We start from the raw sequence: 25,489 nt of genomic DNA, 5'->3' as shown, positions 1-25,489 counted from the left end.
GCAGGCTCCACACTGTCAGCACAGAGTCCAATGCAGGGATTGAACTCACAAACCGTGAGATCATGACCAAAGCCGAAATCAAGAGTCAGACGCTCAACTGACTGAGCCACCCAGGCACCCCTCAACCCATTTTTAATGAACTAAAATGTGAGGATGCAAAGAAAAAGCCATTAATTCTCTATTTTTACTTTTTGCTTTCTGTCAACTCCAAGGGTTACCTGCCAGACAGGGCGTCTGGCCAGCCCACTGCACAGCCATGGTTTTTAATGAGACAGAGTATTTATAATATAATCGCTTAGTTTTACAGCTAAATTTCTTGTTCCTAAATCAAGCACCTTAGTGCCCGGGGACCTGCAGCTCTTGGAGCCAGGCTGTTGTCTAAAAAGCAGTGGAGCAATTTATGAAATCAAAGAATTACTCCAATTTAAGGATAAAAAAACCTCGCATCACCTTTGGTAGAAATCAATCACTTCTCACAGAATGGACCATTTTAGAGAAAACACTCTCACATGCAATTTTGAATTTAACTAATCTATTTCTTAATCATCTGTAAGATAGTAAAAGAACATGTTACAGATCCACCGAAAATGGATAACGCAGTCAAACCAAACAGTCAATTAGCAGAAGGAAGCTTCTGGAAGATAATGTCCATAAAATGCTTTAATTCCTACTTCTTACAAATGCACTTAGGATAAAGCCACGTGAGTCCATAAACATCATTAAACAAACTTATTATGATGAGCTGTTTGCTCTGAATGTACTGCCGTGTAGACATAACTTTTACATAATTCTGCCTCATGAAGGGAGCCTGGGTGGCTCAGTCTGTTAAGCATCTGATTCTTGATCTCAGGTCAGGTCATGATCTCACGGTTTGTGGGTTTGAGTCTCACAGAGGGCTTGGTGCTGACAGCTTGGAGCCTGCTTGGGATTCTCTCTCTCCCCCTTTCTCTCTGCCCCATCCCTGCTCTCTCTCAAAAATAAATAAACATTAAAAAAGAAAGAAAAAGAAATTCTGCCTTGTGGAAGATCACTTTCATAGGACGAATACCAGGTGCTATTCTCCAGAACCATCCCGACGGTGATGCTTGCAGACAAGCACAGATTAAGCAAAACAAACCTCAGACGAATCTTCACCTTCAAGTGTTTAAGTTTCAGTAAAAGTTACCGTCACAAATTACTTAAAAGAAAAAAACCCTCCTACTTGGGTACATTTTGCATTAAAATGTAATTAGTGCTCAAGTGTCAGTAACCTCTCTTCATGACCCTGTTGAGGTCTTTCTCATTGGTTAAAAATGTGTGTTTCCAAACCAGCACGACATACGATGTCAAACACAACGAACTACCTAAAACTGCTGTGAATCAGTTCCCATTCGGGATGACAAAATGGTTCTGGAGACAGCGGTGGCCGCACGACGGAAACGCGCATGTTCCTAAAAGTGGGGAAAAAGGTAAATCTTAGGTTACGTAAGTTTCACTACAATGAAAACAACTGCCATAAACCAGCGTGTTTGTCCAATAAATGGATACTTCTTTGTACCCCTAAAGATCACCCTACTTTATGTGTTATGTAACACTTTCCCCATTTGGCCACATGGTTTCAAAACAAACTTAACTCTTCATCACCAGCAACACCCATTTTAGGCAACGGCATGTGAGCAGTGCCACGTGCAAGTCAGGCCCCTGGAGGATGGGCTGTGCTGCGCTCACCCTTGCGGGCGGCCACCCCCCACCTTCTGCACGAGCATCCCGGCCGGGTGGCCCTGACGTGGCTCCGCGGCCCTTCCTGGCGCCAAGCCAGCTCCGCGCTTCCTCTCCATCAGCTGCCACCTGCACGCAGTTCCAGGCGAGCCCGCGAGTCTGCCTGCTGAGCCCCCACGGAAGCCCCGGCGCACACAGCAGGCACTCACCAAGTACCCGATGGACCGATGTGCTGAGTATGCCACACGCATCTCAAGAGTCTTCATGGGTTTGCCCCATATGTGTTCTCAATGCCAGGAGCTCACATATTTTACTGCCACTTTACATCAGAGAAACACAAAGGAGTGAGGGGACATCAGCGCAAGGACCAAGAGCCAGCCCACACGATGGCCACGCGGCTCTCGTCACATGCACAGGGATCCTGGGTTTTCATCCAAGCTGGACGTTACTGCGGAAAAGGCACGTGCCGCACGGCCACCCAACCCTTCGGTGGCTTGTCCGCATTTACCTGAATCAAAACAGCATCACACACACTAGAGAGAAAAGGTGCCTCAAATCCTTCCATATGTGTATGGTTTATCTGTCACTCTCGGGCATTTTGTAAACCTAGTCTGATTTACCCTCAAATCCCATGTCTTCCATATGAATGACCGTTCCAGATTTTTATTCCACATAACAATTTTCAATTGATTCCACGATTTCCAAACTTGTGATTTGGTGGGGAGTTTCTGAGGGCTTCTTGAAAACTCACACGAAAATCTAGATGACATCCTAATGGTAGAACTTCATTGCCCCTAATCCTTTGCTGAAAATAGGCTGGAGGAAATCCTCTTTTCTCTGAAGGAGGGAGATTATGTAATGCCTCGTGGGGTGGCCACCTCCTCCCCGGGCAGGCCGGCAGGTCTGTCCAGGGAGGAGGACAGCAGTCACACCACCCCGGGCTGGAGCAGGTACTCAGGGAGGGGGTACTGGCTGCCACGCCAATCTCAGACTCATTTCCCAAAGCACGGACTGGAGAGCTTCCGGATCTCATGTGCACACGGGGTTTTGGGAAAGACAGTGCCGCGAGCTGGAGGATGTCCTCTGGGGCCGTGGCTTCAAGCAGCGTCGCAAATGTTTTTACGGTTCCTCCTGCAGGCCGGGACCACTCAGCCCACACCATCAGCAAAGTGAGTGAAAATATCCAGAGCTCCTCCGACACGCATCGGAGGCCACCCTCACTCCTGATCCAAAGATGAATCATGCTTTAGGGTCATTTCTGCTCGACGCTACAACCACGTAAGCAAATAATTAATGAAGGACAACGAGGCTGTGACTGTAAAAAACCTGGCACAGAAAGGGGCAGCGGCGGGGTCAGGAACTCGGCCACCTGCCAGCCCACATGGCTACAGGTGGTCCAGGCTCCGGGCAGCCGCAGGGGGACAGCGCGTTCCCATCACCCTAACCAGAGAGTAGGGCTCAATTTCCAACGCTCACTCTCCAATTCTGCCAAAGGTGAAATGTCATCCTGTTCAGAGGCCAACAGAAGTCCCCAGATGCAACTGCATTTACTAGAACAACCAGACCACGACACAGCAGCCCAAGCAGACGCGTCCAATCCAGTTATGTGCCGAATATGGTGACATCTGTCCCGTCAACAAGCCAGACGCTGTGTATTTGGATTATAATACAAAGACCAAAACAATACCTCACAGCCTTATTTTATACCAGCGGCCACTCTCCTGCCAGCCTCCTGCACCGGGGAAAGGAGCAGTAAGGAGAAAAACATAAACGACTACAACCTCAGACCTATGGGGCGATGGAAACTGGGGCTGTTCTGCCGAATGGCGGCCCAATCACCGACATCCACGGTTTTAAAGGACCCATTCCCGCTAAATATTGATCTTATTTTTCTCTTCCCAGATTCTGTGGAACATTTATTTCTATATTTTTGATAGAACACTAAGCAAACTTAATGTGCTTTTTCAAACCCCTCTCTCTGCTTTTCCCATTTGTTTGAACACTCACAACCTAAACAGTGCCCGCTTTCTCAATACACCACCATTACAGACTGGACGGGGCCTCTCCCAAATTCACATATTCAAGCCCGAAGCCCCGTGTGATCATACCTGGAGACGGTGATCACCAACATTTTCTCTCTCTCTGAGCACACGCGCAAAGGCCGCGTGAGGACACGGTGCAAGGGCGGCCTTCTGCAGGCCAGGGAGGGGCTCTCACCAGAAATGAACGTGCCAGCTCCTTGATCTTGGGCTGTCTGTGGTCTAAACTGCCCGGCCTGGGGCGTTTTGTTACCCAGCCTGAGCTGAGACAGACACGTACCTGTCTCACTCTGTCTTCAGTGATAACCTGGAGCCTGCCTGGGATCTGGTCTCCCGCTCTCTGCCCTGCCCCAGCTTGCACTTGCTCTCTCCCTCTCTCAAAGTAAGTAAAGAAAAAAAAGAAAACACAGTGAACAGAGTGTCATCTCTGGATGAAAACAATTCCTCCTGTACCACATTCTTAGCATCTATTTCCCTGATAATCTATGTCAGCAGGACGACCATTCCAGAAACCGGCCGGCTGCTAACCTCACCCAGTAAGACACGGGAAAAGACACGGGGGGCAGAAGAGGTGAGCTGCAAAATCAAAGTAAATGGCGCAAAATCGACACACAGCACCAGGCTCCAGGGCTGCAGGGCTGCAGGCCCAGGGCTTCCAAGAAGAGCCTGGTGCGTGTGTCGATTTTGCGCCACTTACTTTGATTTTGCAGCCTACTCTCTCCTTGCACACTCGAGCTGACATGGGAGGGGGAGCGAGCCCCCAGGTGAGTGTGCCAGTGAGGAGCAGCCTGGAAGGGTGCGGGCTCCCCTCATGGGTCTGGGCCACACGCCACGTCTACATGAAGAATTCAGGACTCTCGGGGCAAAGGGGAAGCATGTTCCGGCACCTTCTCGGGCACGCACGGCTCCTTACCATGGAGCCGTATCTACAGCCTCTCACGGATCTCCATCCTCCGGAGACGGCTCAGGTCCTGAGACACGACAGGTTCCACAAGCAGGTACCACTGGAGGAAGGAAGAGGTACCTTCAACCTGAGCCCAACATGGTACCCGCACAGTCTACGTCGGCGATGAGACCTGCCGGGGCTGCTCCGTCTCTCCGGGGCCGTAACGACGTGGGAAAGTTACTCACGGGGCAAAATGAATTGCTAGCCACATGCTTTACACAAGATTCTACCCCCGGCCCTTGGTTCCCTGGGTCCGGAATCCTCCCGGCACGACAGCATCAGGCACACATGGGGGGTCTTCTCCAGGAGGGCAGACGACCGTTTTCCTGTGCCCCCGAGCTCCTCACCTCTGAACCAAACTAAGCAGAGCCTGACTGTCACATGCCAACCACCACCTGCCACCCCGGGACTAACTATGCATACGCTAACTCATGAGCATGGATACATGCTCACGCACATCAAGAAAATGTCATATCTGTGTGTTTCCTGGACACGAAAGTGCAGGCCCCAGGGTAACAATGAGAAGAAGGACCAGGGGTCCAAGCAGATCATAGTTACAAACCAGCTTCTCCAGACGGCACACCTCAGAGTGCCAAGACCACTCTCATTGTTGGGTACACCCTGGTTCATGAACTTCTGTCCCCATGTCCTCCTGCAAAGCGCCCGCCGTCCTCCTGAGTCTGATCTGGGAGGCGGGAAACTGGGTCCAGGCAGGGGCACCTGGGGGCAAACTCACCAATAAGGCAAAAGAGGTCCAGGGTTTCAATGAAGTGACCCCTGCAGTGAGCTGTGAGTGGACTGGCCTGCTTCTCAAGGTCATTCCAGGACGCGGCAGGGCGCGCTGACGGCACAGGACCACCCCTCACGGGACGCAGACCGCAGTGGCCAAGATCACTTCTTGTGTGGAACAGACGGGGTGCCCGTCACGGAGATGCTGCGAGGGCTCCCTGTTTCCCATGCAAGACATCCCAGGCTCCTTCAGAGAGGGGGCCGTCCCTTTGTTCTCTGTCGCTCTCTCTCTGTCTCTGTCCCTGTGTCTCTCTCCCTCCCTCTCTCTCAGCAGCCCCCCTCCTTACTCCATTCTGGGGCATGGGAGCGAGGGGATGAGCAGACTGGGGGCAGAGACACCACCTGTGTGGAATGCATAATTTGCTGGTCTTTGGCCAAAGTCTTCCTCGTAGGTAACAAACCTTCTCTTGAAATTCCCATCTTATTTTCTAAACCAAGGAAATGATCTTATTTTCACCAACTGTTTCACCAACTGTCTGAGCAGGAAAAATTTACCCACCGCTTCTGATAAGAACCCAGTTCATATTCACACAAAATGAGTATCTCCCCCACCTAGAGTGGCTGGGGACACGTTTCAAGAGCTGTTTGCAGAGGCAAGTACAGGTGCAGCTGCCCACAGAGCTCCTGTTCAGGTCTGGCCTCAGCCCGACAAAGTAGAGGCTGGGGAAAGGACAGAAATCCCCTGCGGACACTCAGTCTGGCTCTCGGGCCCCTGCGGCTCCTGCAGGTGCAGATAGGCACCCCCACCGCCCCGGGTGGGCCACCAGCTTCCCACCTGTGTCCTCGGACAAGGGCTCCAACCCTGACCAAGGCAGGTTTTCCTTTGAGAATCTAACAAATTTTGGGAAACCCAGTTACTTGCCCAGAAAATGAAAAGCATTTGTGCCAGAAGTTCTGTGCCCTGTGTCAGGGGTCGGGTCCTGCCAGGGAGCAGGTAAGAGCCTGGGCTCCACATGCCTCCAGGAGAGGGCCCCGTGGTCCAGCCAGAACGCCGGTCCCAGGGACCCAGTTACCCGAGGACTCGCCACGATCCACAGGAAGCGCTAAACCGAGACCGGGGAAATGTGTCCCATGGAAGCCACCAAGCCAGGCAGGCCACCCAGTGGGGCACGGGGACCCTGGGCTGTGGCCCTGAGGACCCAACCCTCGCCAGTGTAGTGCTCACCGCGCGAGGGGGTGGGCCAGCTGCCTGCCGCCCCCACAGCTTCGTGACCACTGTGAAATGTACCAAGAGAAAATCCAAAAGTTTGAAGTCACATTAAACATGTTTTAAGAGACTCTCATGAATCATGAATCACTCCTGATCCTTGGAAGCACCCGTGAGTTTCCTTCAGAAGCGCCCGCCCATGTACGTATCAGCAATACTGAAAGGGGGAGGTGGAAATCACTTGTTCGGCAGATGTTTCCGCAGGAATGACCCTGCACCAGGAACTGTTCAGGAGCATGGCAGGGCAGCTGGGATGCGGAAAGAAAGAGATGTGGGGCCCACGGACATGGAGAAGGTATTTGGGGGCTCCTCCCAGGCAGGGGTGCGGATGAAGAAGGGAGGGCACAAGCATGGGGTCCTGGGGACCCGAGAAGGGCCGGGCAGGGGTGCGGATGGAGGGGGGAAGGTGCCAGCACAGGGTCTGGGGGCCCGAGAAGGGCCAGGCAAGAGTGCAGGTGGAGGGGGGAGGGCGCTAGCACGGAGTCTGGGGGCCCAAGAAGGGCCGGGCAGGGGTATGGATGAAGGAGGGAGGGCGCCAGCACAGAGCCCGGGGGACCTGAGAAGGGCCGGGCAGGGGTGCGGATGGAGGGGGGAGGGTGCCAGCACAGGGTCCTGGGAACCCGAGAAGGGCCGGGCAGGGGTATGGATGGAGGGGGGAGGGTGCCAGCACAGGGTCCTGGGAACCCGAGAAGGGCTGGGCAGGGGTGCGGATGGAGGGGGGAGGGCGCCAGCACGGGGTCCTGGTGACCCGAAAAGGGCCAGGCAGGGTGAGGATGGAGGGGTGAGGGTGCCAGCACGGGGTCCTGGGAACCCGAGAAGGGCCCGCCAGGGGTACGGATGGAGGGGGCAGGGTGCCAGCACAGGGTCCGGGGGCCCGAGAAGGGCCAGGCAGGGGTGCGGATGGAGGTGGGAGGGCACCAGCACGGGGCCCGGGGGACCCAAGAAGGGCTGGGCAGGGGTGCAGATGGAGGGGGGAGGGTGCCAGCACAGGGTCTGGGGGCCCGAGAAGGGCCGGCCGGGCAGGGGTGCAGATGGAGGAGGGAGGGCACCAGCACGAAGTCTGGGGGACCCGAGAAGGGCCAGGCAGGGTTATGGATGGAGGGGGGAGGGTGCCAGCACAGGGTCCGGGGCAGGCAGGAGAGCCGAGGGGCTGCTACGGGGCTGCAGTGCAGCCTGTCTGCCTGGCACACGGCTCACTCCCCCAGGTCCACCCCAACATTTATGCCTGTGTTTTGCTCTCTGTCTGCCTCCCCCTATCTGAAGGTAAGTGCCCCAGGGACAGAGCTTGGATGTGCAAGGCTCAGCGAGAAGTCAGCATGCTCTCAGTGTGAGCTGGGGGGACCCGAAGGACACCAAGGGCCTCACAGGTGGACCTGAGGCCACCAGGGTGATGGTGGTGAGCCCTCTGGAGTGTGAGGGGACTGCAGGGGGACAGCAGGAGACAGCAGCACAATAGCAGAAGTTCAGCTGTGAAGGAAATGGAAGAGGTTGAGAACGGGAGGGGCATGGGGGGTCGGGAAAGTACGCAAAGAAGGGGCAATCTGAAGGGTTGGCCGCTGCCACAGAGACGACCGACTGACACAGATGATCCAGGAGAAAGAGAGAGACGTGGGGCCCCACACCAGAAGGAGGCGAGAGCAGACAGGGCAGGGCTGGTGGGCTGCCTGGGAGAGGGGGTGTCCTGTCTGGTGACTGCCTTCCCTCCATGAAGCCCAGGGCAAAGTCTCCATGCTCCACGTAAAGCGGAGGGTCTGGAGGTCTGTGAACACTGGCAGGGGTGTGGTGGGGGGGGAATCTATTCCCAGCAGGGCCCATGAAAGCTCCGTGCAGGGAGGCACCCTCATCACCTCCGTCTCAAGAGAGAAACCGGGGAAGTTGGCCAGCGTGCCCACGGCTCACAAGGCAGAGGCAGGGTACGAGCTGTGGCCTCCGTGATCTACTATTCTGTTTCTCTCAGGTACCAGCATCCCAGTGAAAGCAAAAACAGTCCTTGTTTAGTCCTGAGCTGCTAGCCCTGTAAAAATCGCCTTCCATTGATTTTTCTCTGCAAATAAATAGCATTTCTGCCTCTATTTAACTGGGTTAGAAAAACATTTATAAGTCTGGGACTTAGGGATCCAACCATGTCTCATCAACCGTTTCTGCTGGAACATCTGGTCCAAGCACAGGGAACAATTTGCGTTTAGGTTTGTAAACACAGGACTTCCTGTGCAGTTAAGCGGTGAAGTCTGTTAATCAGTGGTTTCAATACAGCTCTAACCAACTGTAAACGGAGACAGCATCCTCATCCCTAGAAACTTAACGGACTGTAGCAAAACCCATCATACACGCTCCTCTTCCCCAGTGTTATGAAACTGACCCTGTGGCACGGAATAAGCCTCTCAGGATCACTTGCTCTCAACACGCAGAAGTTAAACGGGGTTTGAGAGAAAATGCAGAAACTTTAACTGAAAGCTAGAACATAAAGGTTAAGTTACAGACCAGGCAGATTACTTTAAAATGTGCGGCTGAGAAGCAGTACCGCTGAGGTCAGGATCAGGGCTGGGCAAGCTTGTGTGAACACCTCAGCAGGTGAGGCCAAGGCCGGGCAGCCCTGGTCCACAGGGGACAGGCGGAGTGACCATGACCGTGGCCGAGGGGGGGTTCACCTCTGTCAAATACCTGCAGACCCCACAGGGCCATCTAACGCTGGATCAGGAGAGGCAACTCCCAAATCCCCCGGCATTTTAAGTGTTTAACAGAGACTGGAGTCACCAAGTCGAAAGAATGCCATTTTAGGACAGGCCGCCTCTCAGGTGAACGCTGACCGTGTGTCACAGACGGCTTGCTGATAAAAAGGAACAAAAGGAGACACATGCGCGCACATAAAACAGTTGGACCTTTAGATGGTTTAATGCACTCGAACACAGTCATGCTTAAAGTTCTCCCAGGGACCAAAAATATTTACTTTTTCCTTATAAAGTCCTGGTGTAACAGATTGTTCCAGAAACATGATCTACTGCCAGCAAGGAAAACCTTCACCTTTTTCAGAAGTTTAGTCTCTTAAAATGTTCGAAATATCCTAGAGAGCAAACAGTGTAAGACACAAGTAGAGACCGTGGCAGGTGGCAGAAAAGAACTCACGAATGCCCCGGCTGAGGGTGGCAGACACATCACACAGACGTAACAAAATTAGGCTCCTGACCTCCAGAGCGTTTAAGTCGGGTCTTCTAAATGTGCAGCATGGAAGGCAAGGGACGTGGTGTCATGGCCGTGAGCACATCCTGGCCTGGGATGCTCCCCCATGAACCAACTTCATGGCCAGATGTGGACCGTGGACTCTGCACATGGCCTGCAGTATCTTGGGGCACCAGTGACCTCCCGTGCAGCCCGGGCCCCACTGACGGCGCTGACTGGCGTCAACCAACAGAGGGCTTCTCCCTCCCTCCGTGCCAACCCGGCCTGCCGGGACCCAACTGTGTTAACAGCCGGTGGTGATAAATGTCCTGAGCATTTCCTGAGAGCCAGGCACCGCTCTCAGCTCCTGCCCTGTATCACCTCACACACACAGTCCTGACGACAGCCCCCTGAACGGGAGCCAGGACTGTTCTCAGATGAGAGAACCTCTCCCCAAGGTTACAGCGCTCACGCAGCGGGCCAGCCAGGTTCACATTCAAGCAGGTGCCCACGGAAGCTGCGGTGACCCGCCAGGCTACGCTGGTTCCCCCAGAACTGAAACCCTGGCCTGAACCCGGGCTTCCCAGCTCGCGTGTCTAAAGAGGAAATGACACTAGCTTTCCATCCACTTTTTAAATTAAAAAAAAATTTTTTTTAAGTGGGCCAAACTACCTCATGACACACACATCACGGTACATAAACACCGTGCTATTTGTAAACACAAATAATCTGTGCACAACTTACATCCATCCACACAACCGGTCGTTCGTGCTCTGGAGTGTCCGTGGCCTGACCCAGGACAGACTTCTTCCAGCCATTTGCCTGTTCTTTCTCTCCCCCTGGAATTTGCCAGAATAAAGTATCGGTAGCAACGTTTTCCAAGAGGTTACCTTTTGGCAACCCTCACACCTCAGAAGGGGCTTAAAAGTTTTCTCTGTCCTAGAAACTCTGACCATGTGGACACTGGAAGAGAACAGGGCATATACAGGCTTTTGTTCATTCTTATAAAATAAGTCACGTAAGAAAACCACAGGGACGTAAGCGTTCAATCCCAGGCTCCTCTTCCTCTAGCAAAAGGAAATATAATTTGGTCTTACATATTAAAGATAACCAAGAAAACAGATTGTGTTTCTGGAAAAACTCAAACTACTTTAATAGCATCAAAATGACTTTAATATCATAGAAATGAATAGTCTTATACGCGAATACGGTGAAATAGTCAAATGATCAGACTGGAAGAAAAAAAGACGTGGAATTGAGAAACACAAATAACAGTAACCCCTAACTTGCATTCCAGGGACGTCACCAGATAACGCACAGGCTGGGAAAGTTCACTAAGGAAGATGCCACTTAGGTTTGAGGGAAGATGTCATTTCATAAGCCTAAGAACACAGCAAAAGGGAATTTTAATATGCAAACTACATGAAAATGTATAGAAGTTGATACCAGCTGAAACAGCTGAGGGCCTGGAGGAAAGGACAGAGCAAACGCTGGACATGTGTCCACCCCATTCCCGGGAGAAGGGTCAGGAACTGAGAGGTCAGATCCATCCTCGGGGGCCTCCAGCCTCAGGGTCAGAGGAGAGACACCCACACCTCCAGCAACTCTCCTGCGGGAGGCCCGTTCCCCACACAGCGAAACCCTCCTTTTTGTTACTTTGATCACAAAATGTGAAGAGTTGGAAGGGAATGAAAATTAACTGAAAAGCTGTAAGCACTTTTTAGGCAAATACTAGCTCCACCCTTTTCTCCTTTTCCCTTTGAGCAAATAAAGGCCGGAAAAGGCCTTGTGAATGGGACCGCACCTCCTGGACACAGGAGTAACACAGAACATCCTTGCCCGGCAACGCATTTCTCTGACAAACCTTGTCACCTGCAGTCGCTGTGACTGAGGTTTCCAGAACTTACCCCAGTGGAGAAACAAAGGTGTCACCTGATATTTACCACTCACATCAGAACAGGGACTTTGGGGGAAATCATATGAGCTCCAGATCCCAAGTCTGGCCCTGCCCTTCCCAGAGTCTGGGTGACTCTCACTCAACCAGCTCAACCGCTCAACCGTAAGGCCCTGAGACCTGCCCCAGGGAACAAGTGCCTGAGGAAGGTGGCCGGGAGTTCCCTGGACTCTGGAGCCTCCGGGTTAGTGATCAACTCGGGGTTAGTGACCTGGCGATCCCGGAGATGAAAAGAGACAACTGATCTCTGCCAGAGTGTCCTACTCAAAGGCAGCTCATAAAGATGAAAAGTCTGCCCGAGGTAATTCCTATAGCGAAGTGCCCATAATGATGTCCTCAATCCTCAGGGAGAGCGACTCCTCAGACCTGTGCCCCAGCGCGGACGTCAGCCACTGGGGAACAAGGAGCCTTTTGTGGAGACAGTGGCAGGAAACACCACCCTCCGGACAGTTTTCCTTCTCTTGTGCACACACACCCCCTTCATACCGGTGCCAGGGACTACAGCCGCGCGCGGTGTCCCCTCGCTCTGATGTAAAACAGAACCTGCTCTCCCCTCCGAGCCTCCCCTGACCCCAACACCCGGTCACCAGCGAGTGTGGACTCCAGAGGAAGCCCACAACACCCGGGCGCCGATCTGATTGGTTACTTTCGGGGGGAGGGGGATAAGATGCCAAACTTCACTTCTGGATTCCCCCGGTGGTGTTACAAACACGAACCAAAGTCCCTGCCTTTCTGGAGTGTGAGTCTCCCATCTCTGAGTCCCCGTGCGGGCGCGACAGGCAAAGGGACGGGAGTCCCTTCCCAGCCCCGGGCCGCGCGCAAACCTACCAAGGTCTCCCTGGGGCAGCCCCGTCCCCTCCGGACTCCAGGGAGCGCGCGGCGGCGGGGCGGAGCAGGTGCACGCCCGGGCCGGGCCGTCGCAAGCCCGAGGTGCACCCTCGGCAAGCCGCGCCCGGCCGCAGCGGGGTACCCAGGGCCCGTCCCACCCCCGCGGGGTCCCCGAGGCTCGCACCCCCCGAACCCCGCGGGGTCTCCAGGGCCCGTCCCACCCTCCGGCCGCGGCGGGGTCCCCAGAGCCCGCACCCCCCGCACCCCCGCACCCCCGCGGCGGGCGGCACTCACGTATCTGTGCACCAGCGTCCGCACCAGGCTGCAGTCCATGGCTCCTCCGGCCGCGCCCGCCGCGCTCAGCGCCCCCGCGCCCGGCTCGGCGCGCCCATGGGCCCGGGCCCGAGTGCGGCCGCGCGCCCCCGACCCGGTCACGGCCTGGGCGCGCCGGGCGGAGCGGGAGGCGGCCGCGGCCCCTCCGCGCTCATGCCCGGCCCGGCCCGGGGTGGCGGCTCGGGGCCCGGGGTGCCGGCGGGGGGCTGCGGGCCGGGAGCGAGGAGGCGCGGACCGTGTGCTCCGCTCCTGCGCCCGCCGCTCCTCTGCTCCGCTCGGCGCCGCTCGGCTCCTCCTCTCCCCGCTCGGCGCCGCTCGGCGCCCCGGCTCCTCCCCTCCCGCCCCTGCCCCCCGCCCGCCGCCCCTCTCGGCCCTGCCTCCAGCCGCCCGGCCCAGGCGCGCGCGTCACGAGCGCCAGTGAGCATGCGCCCCGCGGCCCCCGCCCCGCGCCCCCACCCCCGCGCCCGCGCCTCGCGCGCGCGCGAGCGGCCGTGGCCCGCCCTCCGCGTGCCCGTGCCCGGCCCGCCCCCAGGGCGGGGGCTTCCCGAGGGCCCCGGGGCGGAGGCCGGAGGCGGGAGGCCGGCGGGCGGGGACGACTCCCTGTTGCTTCCGCCTCCCGAGGCCCGCCCTGCGGCCGGGCCGCGGGGACCGTGCCCCTTGGGGAGCCTCGGACCCGCGGCCCGGCTCCTCACCCCACCCCCCACCCCCTACCCCCCACCTCCGCACGCTCCCAAACTTCTGTCTCCCTCCCGAAGGCCCGATGGCGGCGCGGGACCCGCCAGACGGGCCTGCGTCGCGCCCTGGTGCTGGGCCCGTCGCCACGCGTGGCCGCTCCTGGTTTGCAGGTGCCACATGGGGCCGAGTCGTGCCTCAGGTGGCTGCCCAGCTTCGCTCAGCTTTTGTGCGCTGGGGTGAAGGTGAGCATCGGGCCTGCCTCGTGGGATCCCTCCCCTCTGAAACTCCTTCCCTCCCTAGCCCTCGCCTCCTGGCCTTAGGTCTCCAGAGTCGTGACAGTGGTAACCCTGACCGTCCGGCGGGGGCGAGGGGCTGGAATCCTTGAACCTGTTACACCAGCTGCCAGCCCCACGGTGACGCCCTCTCCTGGTTTGGCTGGTCCGGCTCCTGCCCGCCCCCCCCCCAGTCCCCTCCCAGAGGCAGGACACCAGGAGGCCAAGCCTGACCCCAGGGAAGGCAACCCGGCCTCCAGATCCCCCTGCAGCGCCCCTGGTGCCTGCTGTCTCTGAACCAGACAGAACTGCCCCCTGGAACCAACACCAGAGAACGTTTGTTTTCCCCTCTCGAGCTCCATAGTCAGCCTGGCTTTAACTGATATCCCTCACTCTGTCTTCTCTTCCTGCTGCCCCTTGGTCACCACTCAGGAAATCTGAGGGGCAGCGGCTGTAGGGGCAGCACCCCTGCCCTGGGTGGCGTGCAGGGGTGTGAACGTCCTCCCGGCTGGTGGTGGAAGAGAAGCCTGGTTGTGCACCTGCTGGCCCAGGTGCAGATGGGTAGAAATGAGAACAGCTTCAGGGTGATAGTGACTAAACTACCCCGGATTCTGAACTACTTTCCTGCAGAAAAACACTCCAGGTTTTGGTCAACTAACAAGTCGATTCTCCACATTGCAGGCAAATCTACTCTGTCCTTCTGTCCTGCCCTGTGCCCAGGAGGCCAGTGGCTGTCTTCACTGGACCTTCACCAACAGGACAGCCTGCTTCGGGTTGAAGTCGGCTGAGAGCCTGGGTGTGCCCTCCTCCCCTCCCGCCTGGCCTCTACCAGGACCGTGTCTGTGTCCCTCTGTGAGGACAGGGCTTGTAGGCCTTCCTGTTCAGTTGTGACAACTGGTGTCAGGCTCCAAGAACGAATCCCTGCCTCTTTAGGCTGCGGTGCTGTCCCTGGACAGCAGCACCCCTGGCTGGGTCACAGAACCGTGACGGTGCCGCAGCAAATGTCTCTCCCTCACACCGTCTCCTAAGTCTCTCAAGCCCCCTGCTTCCTGCCAGGACCTTGATGGCTGAGCCAGATTTTGACTAGCCTTCTGCCTTGCAAACAGTGACATTTGGATGGAGGGTGTGCGGGCACAAGCAGACGTCTTGCAGGGCTGCTGGCAAAGGCTGCCCGTCTCTCAGGAGGGTCTGTTTTAGTCAACGGTGCAGACACATGCCCTCTGTCCTGGCTGGTGGAAACCCATCCTGCTCCAGGGCCCTGTCCCTGCATGCCGAGGGGCAAACCCCGGGTCCTATCAGCCATTCCTCGCAGTGACTGCTTTAAAACAAGTCAAAGCCAATGAGTCCTGCTGTGGGGGAAATGACTGCTCACTCTTAAAAAGGCACATAAAGAGGAAGCCCTCCTCACATCTGGCCGGGTCCCATGTCTGGGACGGGGCCCCCCTCATGTCTGGCCGGGTCCCACGTCCGGGACAGGAGGTCACTTGAGGAACTTCGTCACCGTGGGGATGACAGCACGGGAAGATGGGAGGAAGCATGGGTCCCCGATGACACCATTGGGCCATTAACCAATCCTCCTGCAGCTGTGAGCATCTTAATTTAAAATCTATGGAAACAGATCAGTTAGGACTCTATAAAAGGAACAGAAAATCCAAGTCCCCTGTGAACCAGTTACCTCTGTACGACAAATCTCTACAAACTTGGGGGCTTTGACAATAAGTGTTTATTTCCCAGGACCCCGTGGTTTGGTGGGATGGCTCCTTGGTGCTGACAGGGACTGTTCGTGCACCTGCATTCTCTGGGGGACTCCGCTGGGCCTGGAAGGTTCTGGAAGGTTCAGGGGCTTCAGTCATGTCCAGTGTCTCAGCCTGGGGGATGAAAAGCTGGGAGCGGGCTTACCTCTGTTGCTCCACACGGCTTCTCATCAGTCTAGCCTCTGCTTCCTTACGCGGCAGCTGGAAACCGAGAGGGCCAAAGTAGACGTTATACAGCCCCTGAAAGCCGGGACACTGCTTCTGCCACATTCTCTCAGGGAAAGTAGGTTCCAAAGCTGGCCCAGATCCAAGGAGAAGAGTAGACTAGATTTCACATCTTGGTTGGAGGAGGGCCTGGCAGCATGAGAGGAGAGAACTGTGTGTGGTCATCTTGGAAATCGTCTGCACAGACTGACTTAAAGAGTCGTGGGAAGTATTGCCAGGATCACGGCCAGTCCCTAGTGAAATGGCAGCGGGAATATGTGTCTCTCCGTTCCCACTGGGCAGAGAGAATCTTGGACTCTGACTGGGTCGGCTAAGTGCACATCCCTGGATGGTAGAATGCCGGTAGATGGTCGGCATAGGCCTGGATTTAGTGCAGAGCCTTGACTGCTGACTGGCGAGCACCCGAGGAGAATGGAGGGATCTTACTCATCGTCAGGTCATGGGGACCCCCGCTGCCAACCCCCACAGCATGGCTGCCTCACCACGGCAAGTGCTGTCTGGTGACAGCGGGGACAAAGCAGGAGGCAAACTCCAGAACTGAAGTCAAACTGCGGGTTCGCCTCTGGATGCTCACCCACACCTGTGCACAGACTCGCGAACACCTGCTGTGCGTCCCTCCCCTCCACCTTGGAGATGCCTCCGATGGTAACCAGGGGTCTTGGGTTCATTGACTTCTAAGTGAGAAAAACTTTGGGGAAATAAGAATGGGGGGGGGGCGAAAAAGTGGAACCTTCCAGGAAAGATGTTTCAGAACTGTTACCTTTCTCTCCAATGACAAAGCTGAAGCCCAAAGTGACTACTGAAGACACGGGACAGGGAAGTATGAGCTATTGATGTGTTCTGTTTTTGTGTGAGGAAGGACAGGCACCCTGCGTTGGGGGGTTTGGCCTCCTCGGTGAGCAGCCTTGCCCCTCCAAGCTGCTGGAACATTCTGTACCCCTCTCTCAGGCCACTGTCCCTGCAGGGCCAGATGGTGTGGGTTCTGTCTTCCCACGGATTGGTCCTGGGATTCCCCGGTGGCAAAAAGCCACAGGCTCCCTCTGGCCTCCCTCATCCCTTTTGTCTGGAATCTTCTGTGGCAACCCCACTTCGTCCCACAAACCTGCTCCTCCTTTGTAGTCACACCCTCATCCCCTATACCTTCCTCAGCTCCCTCTGTTACTAGTTTCTCTACTAGTACTTTTAAAGGCACCAACTCAGCATAACTTAGTTATTTGTCGAAAAGCCCTGGTTGCCAATTAAAATCACCCAGGGATATATACATATGTTTAACAGAGATTCCTTGGGACCCCTCCCTCCCCCCAGTCCCGACTCTTTGATTCTATCGGTCTGGAGTGGGGTCCCAGCATCAGTGTTTTTTAAAAGCTCCGAGACCCGGCAAGTTGGAGATCCGCTGGTCTGAACGTCTGTCTGCCTGCGATGCCCTCTATTACTGCTCCTGTTGTCCTCCCCAGGGCATAGCACGGTCCCTTGTACATGATAGGTGCTCAGTAAAAGTGAAAAAGTGAATGTCCCTACACTGCTATTTCAGCCACGAGCACTCATGGAGCAGGATAAAGGGAGGGTACGAGGTTCCAGCACAGGTAGAGAAAATACCTGTGCACTTAGACCAGGCAGTACGCGAGGGGGTGCTGTGGAGAGTGAGGTCCTGGGTTCAACTGTGACTGAGGTCACCTCACTCCGCCAGACTCGCCATCCCCTTCTCCAGGAATGTGGTGATGATACAGGGTCCGGTGTCCCCACACCTGGGAGGAGCCAGTGAGGAAGTGACTCCTGAGAGTCGGTCAGTACACAGGTATCCAAAATGGAATAAGTTACCTTCGTTATCATTCTTAATCCAGAATATGTGACTAGTGTGAGTGCCAATCGCAAAGAATTATCAAGATTTCATCTTCTGGGCAACGCTGGTGTGAGCTCTGCCGTGAAAACCATCACCGAGTCCTGGGACTCCTATGCTCACCAGGTCTGGCTGCGGGGTCCCCACGCTCGCCCATCCTCAGACACCACCCGCTCTCTGACTCCTGTCCTTGACAGGTTTGTCTCCACTGTCGCTCTGTGCCTTTTTCTTCTTAGGCTTTCTTCCTTCAGGTGTGCAGACACGGCTGGGGAGTGAGCCCTAGAGGCTTTGCTCGGGGTCTCCAGGCCCTGCCCCTCCGCCGTGCTCAGTGCACCACCACGGAGACCCCGCTTCAACACCTGCTGGGGCTGCCATGCCACGGGGTCGCCTGTCCCAAAGTGAGCCTGATCTCAGTATGTTTGCTTCTTAGTTCCCCATTTCTCCCAGTTACCTTTCAGTGAGAAAATACATAAAAGGAAAAGATGCTGAGAATTATTTTCTCTTTCCTGATTTCTTTTCCACACTCCCTGCACCCCTGCCCCTTGTTTTTTGTTTTTTTTTTCTAAAGAAATCAATTATTTTAATTCCAGTTTCCTTTCAGGAAAAAAAAAGCTAAGTTCTGTGGAGCTTGAAATTACCAAGAAAGTCATGAAAATAATTTGTCGTCCTCATTTATTTGAACAGAAGCTTAAAGATGCTGCTGACGACAGAAATAAAATCCAGAGCTTTGAGATTGGAGCTGGACAATAATTCGGGTGGAGCGTCACTCAGAGCAGCTGCCCCGTCCAGGCGCTTTGCCGGCACAGGACAGCGTGTCGCCGCGCCTTTATTTGTGGGCGTGTTCCAGAAAACAGGGAAAGTGCTTTTTCTTGTCCCTCTCTCTCTGTAAAGAGAAAGATGAAATGGTTTTCCTTAAGGTATCAATTCCCTATCATAATCTACAAGAATATTCCATCAGTTTTAACTGGAGGTGATCTGATTTTAATCAAAGAGCCAAAAGTGAAAAATGTACATATGCATATATGTAATTTAATAGTTTTGAAGACATCATTCTGAGTAAAATAAGCTAGACACGAGAGAACCCATCGTGTGTGACCCCACCTTGAGAAGTCGTACTCAAAGAGGCAGAAAGAGAAAGAGTTGTTCCAGGGGCCGAGGGGGTGGGGGGGGGGGAGTCGAGTTTCGGTCAGGAGGTGGGGTGGGGTGGGAAGCACGGAGATGTGGGCAAAGAGCCTTGGGCCTTGGGCTCTGCCCGTAGAGGCTAATTCCCCCCACTCTCCCCCCAGCTCTCCACTTCTCTGGGCTTCCTCACCCCCCTGCCAGCGATGATGGGACAGGGCTGGTGCTTTGGGAAGTCAAAGATACAAAAGGGTGACCCACGGTGGGTCCCCAGCCTGGGGGCACGATCGAATGCTCAGGTCAGCATCAGGGAGCTGAGAGGACGAGGCTAAATGTCATGATTTGTGTAATTTGACCCATACTAGAGGCTTTCAGCAAGTGTCATCCTTCTTTCCTCTCTACTTGGTCCCCTCCAGGGGATGCATGGCCTTATTCCCCAGCTTGCTGCATCCAGGGAGGAGACCCTAAGGAGCCCCAGCACATTCCCTGGTGAGTCCAGGTTGCGGCAACTGGGAGCCCTGCCCTGCCTCACAGCCTGGGCGCCTGCCCCCTTACCACCAGTGTTGCCCCAGGCCCCTCCACTCGTGACCTCTGTACCATCACACGACCTGGCCAACCAGTTGGGGCCTCCTCAGGTCCACCACAGTGGTCCTCGCATGGGAGAAGGGCAAGCGTGTGCGTGTCTGAGAGGCTGACCCCCTGGCCAAGAGCCGCTGCCCAGAACAAAGCAGGACACCTCTGGCCAGCACTCCCAACAAGGTCAAGATGTGTGTGTGTCCAGGGCTGTCTGCAGAGGGGAGAGTCCTCACACCGGAACAGCGGTCACACCGTCTCTGCCTCAGACCCGAGTGTCCTGTGGGGAAAGTGCTGGGCTGGGTCCAAAACAGCGTGCACCTGGAACAGAAGAGGAAAGGCAAAGATCGGTGGGTTTCCTTCCGTGTAACCTGGCGGACGCGCATCAGGTTTGTTTTCTGTGTTGCAATAAAACTTTGCTTATGTGAAAAATGCATTTTACTTTTAATCAATGACGTGCATTTGCATGGCTTTAAAATTAAGAGCTACCTGGCCTACGAGAATAACCAATAACCAGACACCTCAGCTTGAAACCCTTTCCTGCAGAGAATCACCTATAACCTTGGCTTTTTCTTCCTTGATTGCTTCCATATTTGTAAAAATGTGCTTATGCTGTATTATTTTTTACCTTGGAAGCTATCGATTGATTTCTTCCTAGAGGAGACCAAGTGTTTACCTCTTTTCTACTGCTGCGAACACCTCCCCCCCCCACCACTGCCTACCCCCACGGTTTAGGACATCCTCGTTGGGTCAGTATTCTGCATATTAACGCTACGTGCTATTCTGCGTGAGCGGACATTGCCGTGTGCCTCCATGGCACGGACGCCCCACGGCTGTGTTCTCACTACAGGTCTTTTCCTGCACAAACTTTCTTCCTTGACGGTCACCACTCCTTCCTTCCCTTCATTTTCTTGATCTTCTGTGTACAGTAAAACCTTGTTTTGTGAGCATAACTCGTTCTCGAAACATGCGTGTAATCCAAAGCACTAGTGGGTCAAAGCGAATTTCAAGAATCGTTGGCTCAGTTGTGACCATGTGACGTCGCTCGTTTATCTAGTTAAAATTTATGAGAAACGTTTGCTCGTCTTGCAGAACCTTCGCAGAACAAGTTACTCGCAATCCAGGGTTTTACTTATTTGCTGCTAATCACAGCCAGCTCTGACAACGTTGCAAAACTGTCCGTGTGAGCACACACATCCGGTTCTCACCCAGAGATGCTCTCCTGCAGCCTCCTGGCGCCCTGTGCTGGCCCCACGGTGGCCTCCCTTCACCTGTCCGGGGAATGCCGTCCACCGCTCGTCTGGATCCCGTACCTCCTTTCGTGTTGTGTCTCTTTATTTTGGTGGAATATATTCTCCAGTAGCTTCCTGGGAACGGTGCATGGAAAGTAAATGTCCAAAACAAGTTTTTTCTCTGATGTAATACCTAATGGGTGATTTGGCTGAGTACAGAGTCGTAGGTAGGAAATGCTGGTTTAAAACATGTCCAAAGTGATCTTGGAACCACGGTCCACTTTGTCTATAACCTCACCGAGAAGTTTCCTGCACTGGTGAATGTCGCTGTGACTTACCCGAAGCCTCGACTGGCCACGTTTGGGCACTATGCCAAGGTTGGGCTGGTTCCTCCAACCCCTGCTGAGATCCCTACAGCTACTCAGAGCTTGAAAGAAATAGTCAAGGGTCCTCAAACTGGTAGCTTCAAACAGTTCACGTTTAAGGAAACTATGCTGAGTGGTTTGGTGGCCACCGAGGGGTGGATGTGGTTTTATGTCGGCAAGATCACAGGCAAGTGATTGGCATCATTGGCTATAATAAAGACCAATCTTTAACATCTGTTCATATTTGGTTTATTATTCGAGTGTTCTTGGACCATAGGTGATCAGAGTGGAATTTGAATAAAGTACGATGATGTATCCAAAAAAAGGTTGGAAGTAGAAGACGATGGTGGCAGTCTTTAGTCTTTCCAAATCCCAGCCTTAAAACAGAGTGGCCACATAGCCAAACAAAAACCCATGGATCACATTCACAACAGAACTGAGTGCCGAGGTACCCCATGAGCCCCAAAATATGAGTGGGTGTTCGAGTAGATGCTATGAAGGGAGGGTCTTGCAACTTGGCAGATCAGCTCCTTAAAAAAATCAAGCAAATAGCATGTGGCAGTTTCTTAGAATGATTTCCTACTTGGGGAACCTTATTTTAACTAAAAGCACTCACTACAAATAATAAGTATAGTTAGTTTTAACCAGCGAGTTTTCATTATAAATTATTTTCTAAAAGTTGTCTCCCATTTTTCAATCTAAGGTATAAATGGAGACAGGCTACCAATTTGGGACTGAAATGATCAATTTCTGGCCTAACAGAGCAGGAAGCAGACTGTGTGGCTCTGTTGGTGTGACGTCTCTTAGGAAAAGGAAGTCCTTGAAGAATCTGCATCCAGAGAGGCTGTGAGGATGGATGTTTTCTTCCATCTGCTTTGGAAGCCTTCAGAGAATGACCCAGAACTCCAGGATCCTGAGCAAACCCCTCCAAGGTCCTGCTGGCTGGACTAAGAATCAAATTGACATGAGACATTAACAGGAGAAAATCAAATTTAATGGGCGTGTGCATGAGGAATGCACACAGACCTGGAAATTCTGAAGACAGTAGGGCAAACTGAGGCGTGTGTGTCACGGGGAATGTGAGGGTCTGGGGCTGCCAGGGAAAGGAACCCACCCCGCAGGTTGGAAAGAGGACAGATGCTCGGCAATTCGACGTCTGTCCTGCCGTACAGATGGCTCACCCGGATAACATTCATCTCTGCTAATAGTTCTTATTCTGGGAAAGGCCCCCCGTTTAGAGTCTCCCGTGGAGTTAAGGGAGGCTCGGAAGTTTCTCCTGAGCCCACAGGGTCTCCGTTGCCCTCAGCTGGGATCTTGGTGCCACAGTGGTCCTGGGGTCGGCCTGCCCTCAGCCCTGCACCCTGAGGCTGTCCGGGAGCCTGAGGTGATGTCAGCCTTTAAGATACCAGTAGATTATTTTTGCTCCCTCCCTGGTAAAATTAGAAACTTAATTAAAATGTCATCAAGTGAGGCCGCGAATCCCACATCCCGGATCTGAAATATGCACGATGGAACCTACCGCCTGCATTAGCTTCCGCCCTTTAAAACACTTTTCTCAGCTGCTCCAGGGGGACGTTTGCCGGGTGGGGAAGGCAACGTCGCGGAGAATGTCTTCCGTGCTGGTGACAAAGACACTCCTTCACCTGCTAGGTCCCACGTGAGTCTCGGTGGGAACGTCACCCACACCCCATCTTTCACCGTCTCAGCAGATCTGGGACCTGCTGTCGCGTCTGCGGGATCGCCGGACTAGCTTCTGTGTCTCCCGTTTGGGCTCTGATTCTCCGTCGTTCAGAATTCCACCTAAAGTAAAAACAGAAAAAAAAAAAAAAAAGAACTTCTTGCTGTGTTTATCTTGAGGATTTGGGAACTGTGCGAGGACAGACCAGGGCCAGATGCAGCTGACCACTGGCCTGTAACGAGGGTGGCTCAGAACCTCCGAAGCTTCTTGAACCCCAGCGACCAGAGGTCCCTCATCACACGTGTGTCTTCTGTCTCTGCCCTGCCTCCCCTTCCCTTCCTTCACCCTCTCTTCCCACCCCTCCTCACCTGCCTGCCATGGCTGCGAGCTGGGGATGGCTGTGTGGACCTCAGCTCATGGGGGAGAGAGGGGGGTTCCCTTGGCTCGTCCTGATGGCCGAGGCAGGAGGATCAATACCGCCCAGAGTCCCTAATGGCAGAGAAAGGGACTGCTAACAGCTCTGTGGCGTCTTGGTCTAACTGAGTCTCACGTGGCTGCCGAGGGTCTATTTATAAACCTTATTGTTTGTTGTATTACAATCATGGAGTCGTTTTACTTTTGTGAATTTTACAATAAAGAATTTGATCCTATCACCCAATTTATGGTTGACATATTCACAATTAAATATTAATTTGATTTCATTGCCTTTTTTTTCAGTTTATGTATTTTTGAGAGAGAATGCGCACACACGCGCATGAGCAGGGGAGAGGCAGAGAGACGGGGAGAGAGAGGATCCCAAGCAGGCTCCGCCCTGTCCTCACAGAGCCCAACACAGGGCTGAATCGCACAGACTGTGAGATCCTGACCTGAGCTGAAATCAAGAGTCGAAGCTTAACTGACTGAGGTGTCCAGGCGCCCCGTCTCATTGCTTTTTATTGACCAAAACCCAACTTTTCAATCTCGTTCTCGCTGGCTCTCACACTCCGGCTGACCCCACGTATGTAGCCCTTTCCTGCTGTTACTGACTCCACCCCCTGGAACCCTCCCCTCCCTCCTGGGCGCTGGGCAACCCCCTCCCCCCTTGCAGAGCACAGATGGAACATTCCCCTCCTCAGGTATTTCTCCTTTGTCCAGGGTCGTGGGAGGCACAAGCCGCGTGTGCTCTCTGCAGTCCCGCAGGCGCTGGGCTTTCTCTCCAGGGACTATGTCGGTCATATCGCAAAGGGATTTTGCAGATGTAATTAGGGTCCCTAATCAGTTGACTGGAAGTTAGTCAAAAGGAGACTTTGCAGGTGGGCCTGGATGAAGGGCAGAAGTCAGACAGATTGGAAGCAGCAGGGACACTCCTGTTGGCCTTGAAGGGGCAGACTGCCGTGTTGCTGCAAGTGCCACATGGCAGGGGACAGCAGGCGCCCCCACACCTGACAACAGTCCCCGGCCGGCAGGTGCAACAAACAGGGAACTTGGTCCCTCAACCGCAAGGGACCAAGTCCAGCAGCCAGTGGCGAATGTGGAAGGCAGCTCTGAGCCTCAGCGGGAGCCCCGCCCCCGCCACACCTCGATGTCAAGGTCCCGAGACCCCGAGCAGAGGCCTCTGCTAACTGTCCTCGGACCCCTGGCCCACAGACACCGGGAGGTAAGTGTGTGCTGTTTGGGCATCTGTGTCTGGGATAACATGTCTCACGGCGGCAGGGACCGGACGCAGGCGCCGTGGCACCCCCTGTCGGTGGCTTCGCAGGTACTTGGTCGTGCGCCACTCTCTGCATGGCTTCTGTGACATCCTTTAGCAAAGTGCATCCCTCTAGTTCTGGCAGCGGCAGTGCCTGGACAGTAACGAGCTGGGCACGTGGCAGCCGGGACGAAAGGCCTGCTGGAACAACAGGTCTCCTGGTGTTCTCCAGGCCTCCTCCCCCTGCCCCGCTCTGCCTCCCCCTGTCTGCAGAGGCCCAGCCCACACGCCTCCCTAGAGAGCCCACCGTAGGGCATGCGGCCAGTTTGGGGCTACGCCGCCCGCTTCCCACCAGCCCTGTCCCCGCCTTGGGACATCCTACCCAGCGAGGTCTTGGACGCGAGACAGTTCCCAGCACTTGTGAGGTGCGACGTCATTCTCTACCGCGTTTCCCCCAGCGCCGGTGTGGGGGGACCACTCAGCGTGCGCTGAGCACAATGGGATCTCTGACCACAGGAGATCGGGGGGTAGCCTTTCCTCTCTCTGCTCCCCAGTGCAGCCGGGGGTGGTATTCAACCATCTCTGTGACTTTTCTCCTTGAACAAGCAGCCCAAAGGCAGAGGAAGTGTTTGCAGAAGGGGTCGCTGCTACTCCAGGCCTGCCTGTGGTGGGTCACCCAGCTCCCTGCGTCTGGTCTGTGCGGCCACCTTCTGAGCCTGGCCTTGCAGCCGCCCCCGATTCTGTGAGCCCATGGCAATGGCTCTGCTTCACCCCTCGAGATGGAATGATTCCTGCCGAGAGCCCTGGGGGAGGTCATCACCGGCTGTCTCTCCAGGAAACAGCCATGGCTTTCACAGTGTAAAAATTAACACCGGAGCCAGACTGCTGGATTCAAATCCCGGTCTGCTGCTTGCTAACTCAGGACCGTGGAAGGTTGTGTGAGCTCCCTGGGTCTCGTCTGTGAAATGGGAAAATGACGATCCCTGCCTCATGGACTGCTGACAGGTTCCTGTCTTAACATGTGCGAAGCTCTTGTAGCAGTGCCGTTGTGTGTTTGTTATTTCACCGTATTCTGTTTGACCCTGGACAATGTGATTCTATGCATTATCCTTGGTTCCCAAACTAAACTGTAGGTCCCTT

The 25,489-nt window shown here is 54.6% G+C and overlaps 1 protein-coding gene and 2 long non-coding RNA genes across 18 annotated transcripts in view; 1 reads left to right on the top strand and 2 right to left on the bottom strand.

Moving 5' to 3' along the window:
* Window positions 1-13,338, bottom strand: part of ATP11A (ATPase phospholipid transporting 11A) — a 121,883-nt gene extending 108,545 nt beyond the window's left edge. For all 4 annotated transcript variants that reach the window (XM_027065246.2, XM_027065247.2, XM_053218007.1 and 1 more), the window contains exon 1: window positions 12,912-13,338. In XM_027065246.2, coding sequence (XP_026921047.2) covers window positions 12,912-12,950 — 39 coding nt within the window. In that variant the 5' untranslated portion in view covers window positions 12,951-13,338. The remainder of the gene's footprint in view (window positions 1-12,911) is intronic.
* A 179-nt stretch (window positions 13,339-13,517) lies between these two features.
* LOC106986720 (uncharacterized) lies at window positions 13,518-23,330 on the top strand. 13 transcript variants are annotated; one of them, XR_008296612.1, is made up of 6 exons: window positions 13,518-13,867; window positions 14,579-18,630; window positions 19,000-19,131; window positions 19,249-19,321; window positions 19,405-19,794; window positions 20,498-21,241. It is a non-coding gene; the product is annotated as an uncharacterized LOC106986720 (long non-coding RNA). The 13 variants fall into 13 exon arrangements; XR_008296605.1 differs by having other exon boundaries at window positions 14,579-16,696; window positions 17,718-18,630; window positions 19,000-19,794; XR_008296599.1 differs by having other exon boundaries at window positions 19,249-19,794.
* On the bottom strand, window positions 19,603-23,228 carry LOC128314708 (uncharacterized). The gene is made up of 3 exons (XR_008296618.1): window positions 23,049-23,228; window positions 20,614-22,802; window positions 19,603-19,726 (listed from the first exon to the last, which is right to left on the bottom strand). It is a non-coding gene; the product is annotated as an uncharacterized LOC128314708 (long non-coding RNA).
* Window positions 23,331-25,489: the final 2,159 nt, after the last annotated feature.

The sequence above is a fragment of the Acinonyx jubatus genome, chromosome A1, assembly GCF_027475565.1.
Source record: "Acinonyx jubatus isolate Ajub_Pintada_27869175 chromosome A1, VMU_Ajub_asm_v1.0, whole genome shotgun sequence".
NCBI lineage: Eukaryota > Metazoa > Chordata > Mammalia > Carnivora > Felidae > Acinonyx > Acinonyx jubatus.
The sequence above is the reverse complement of the archived record's forward strand: the minus strand, read 5'-3'. Positions and strand labels throughout refer to the sequence as shown.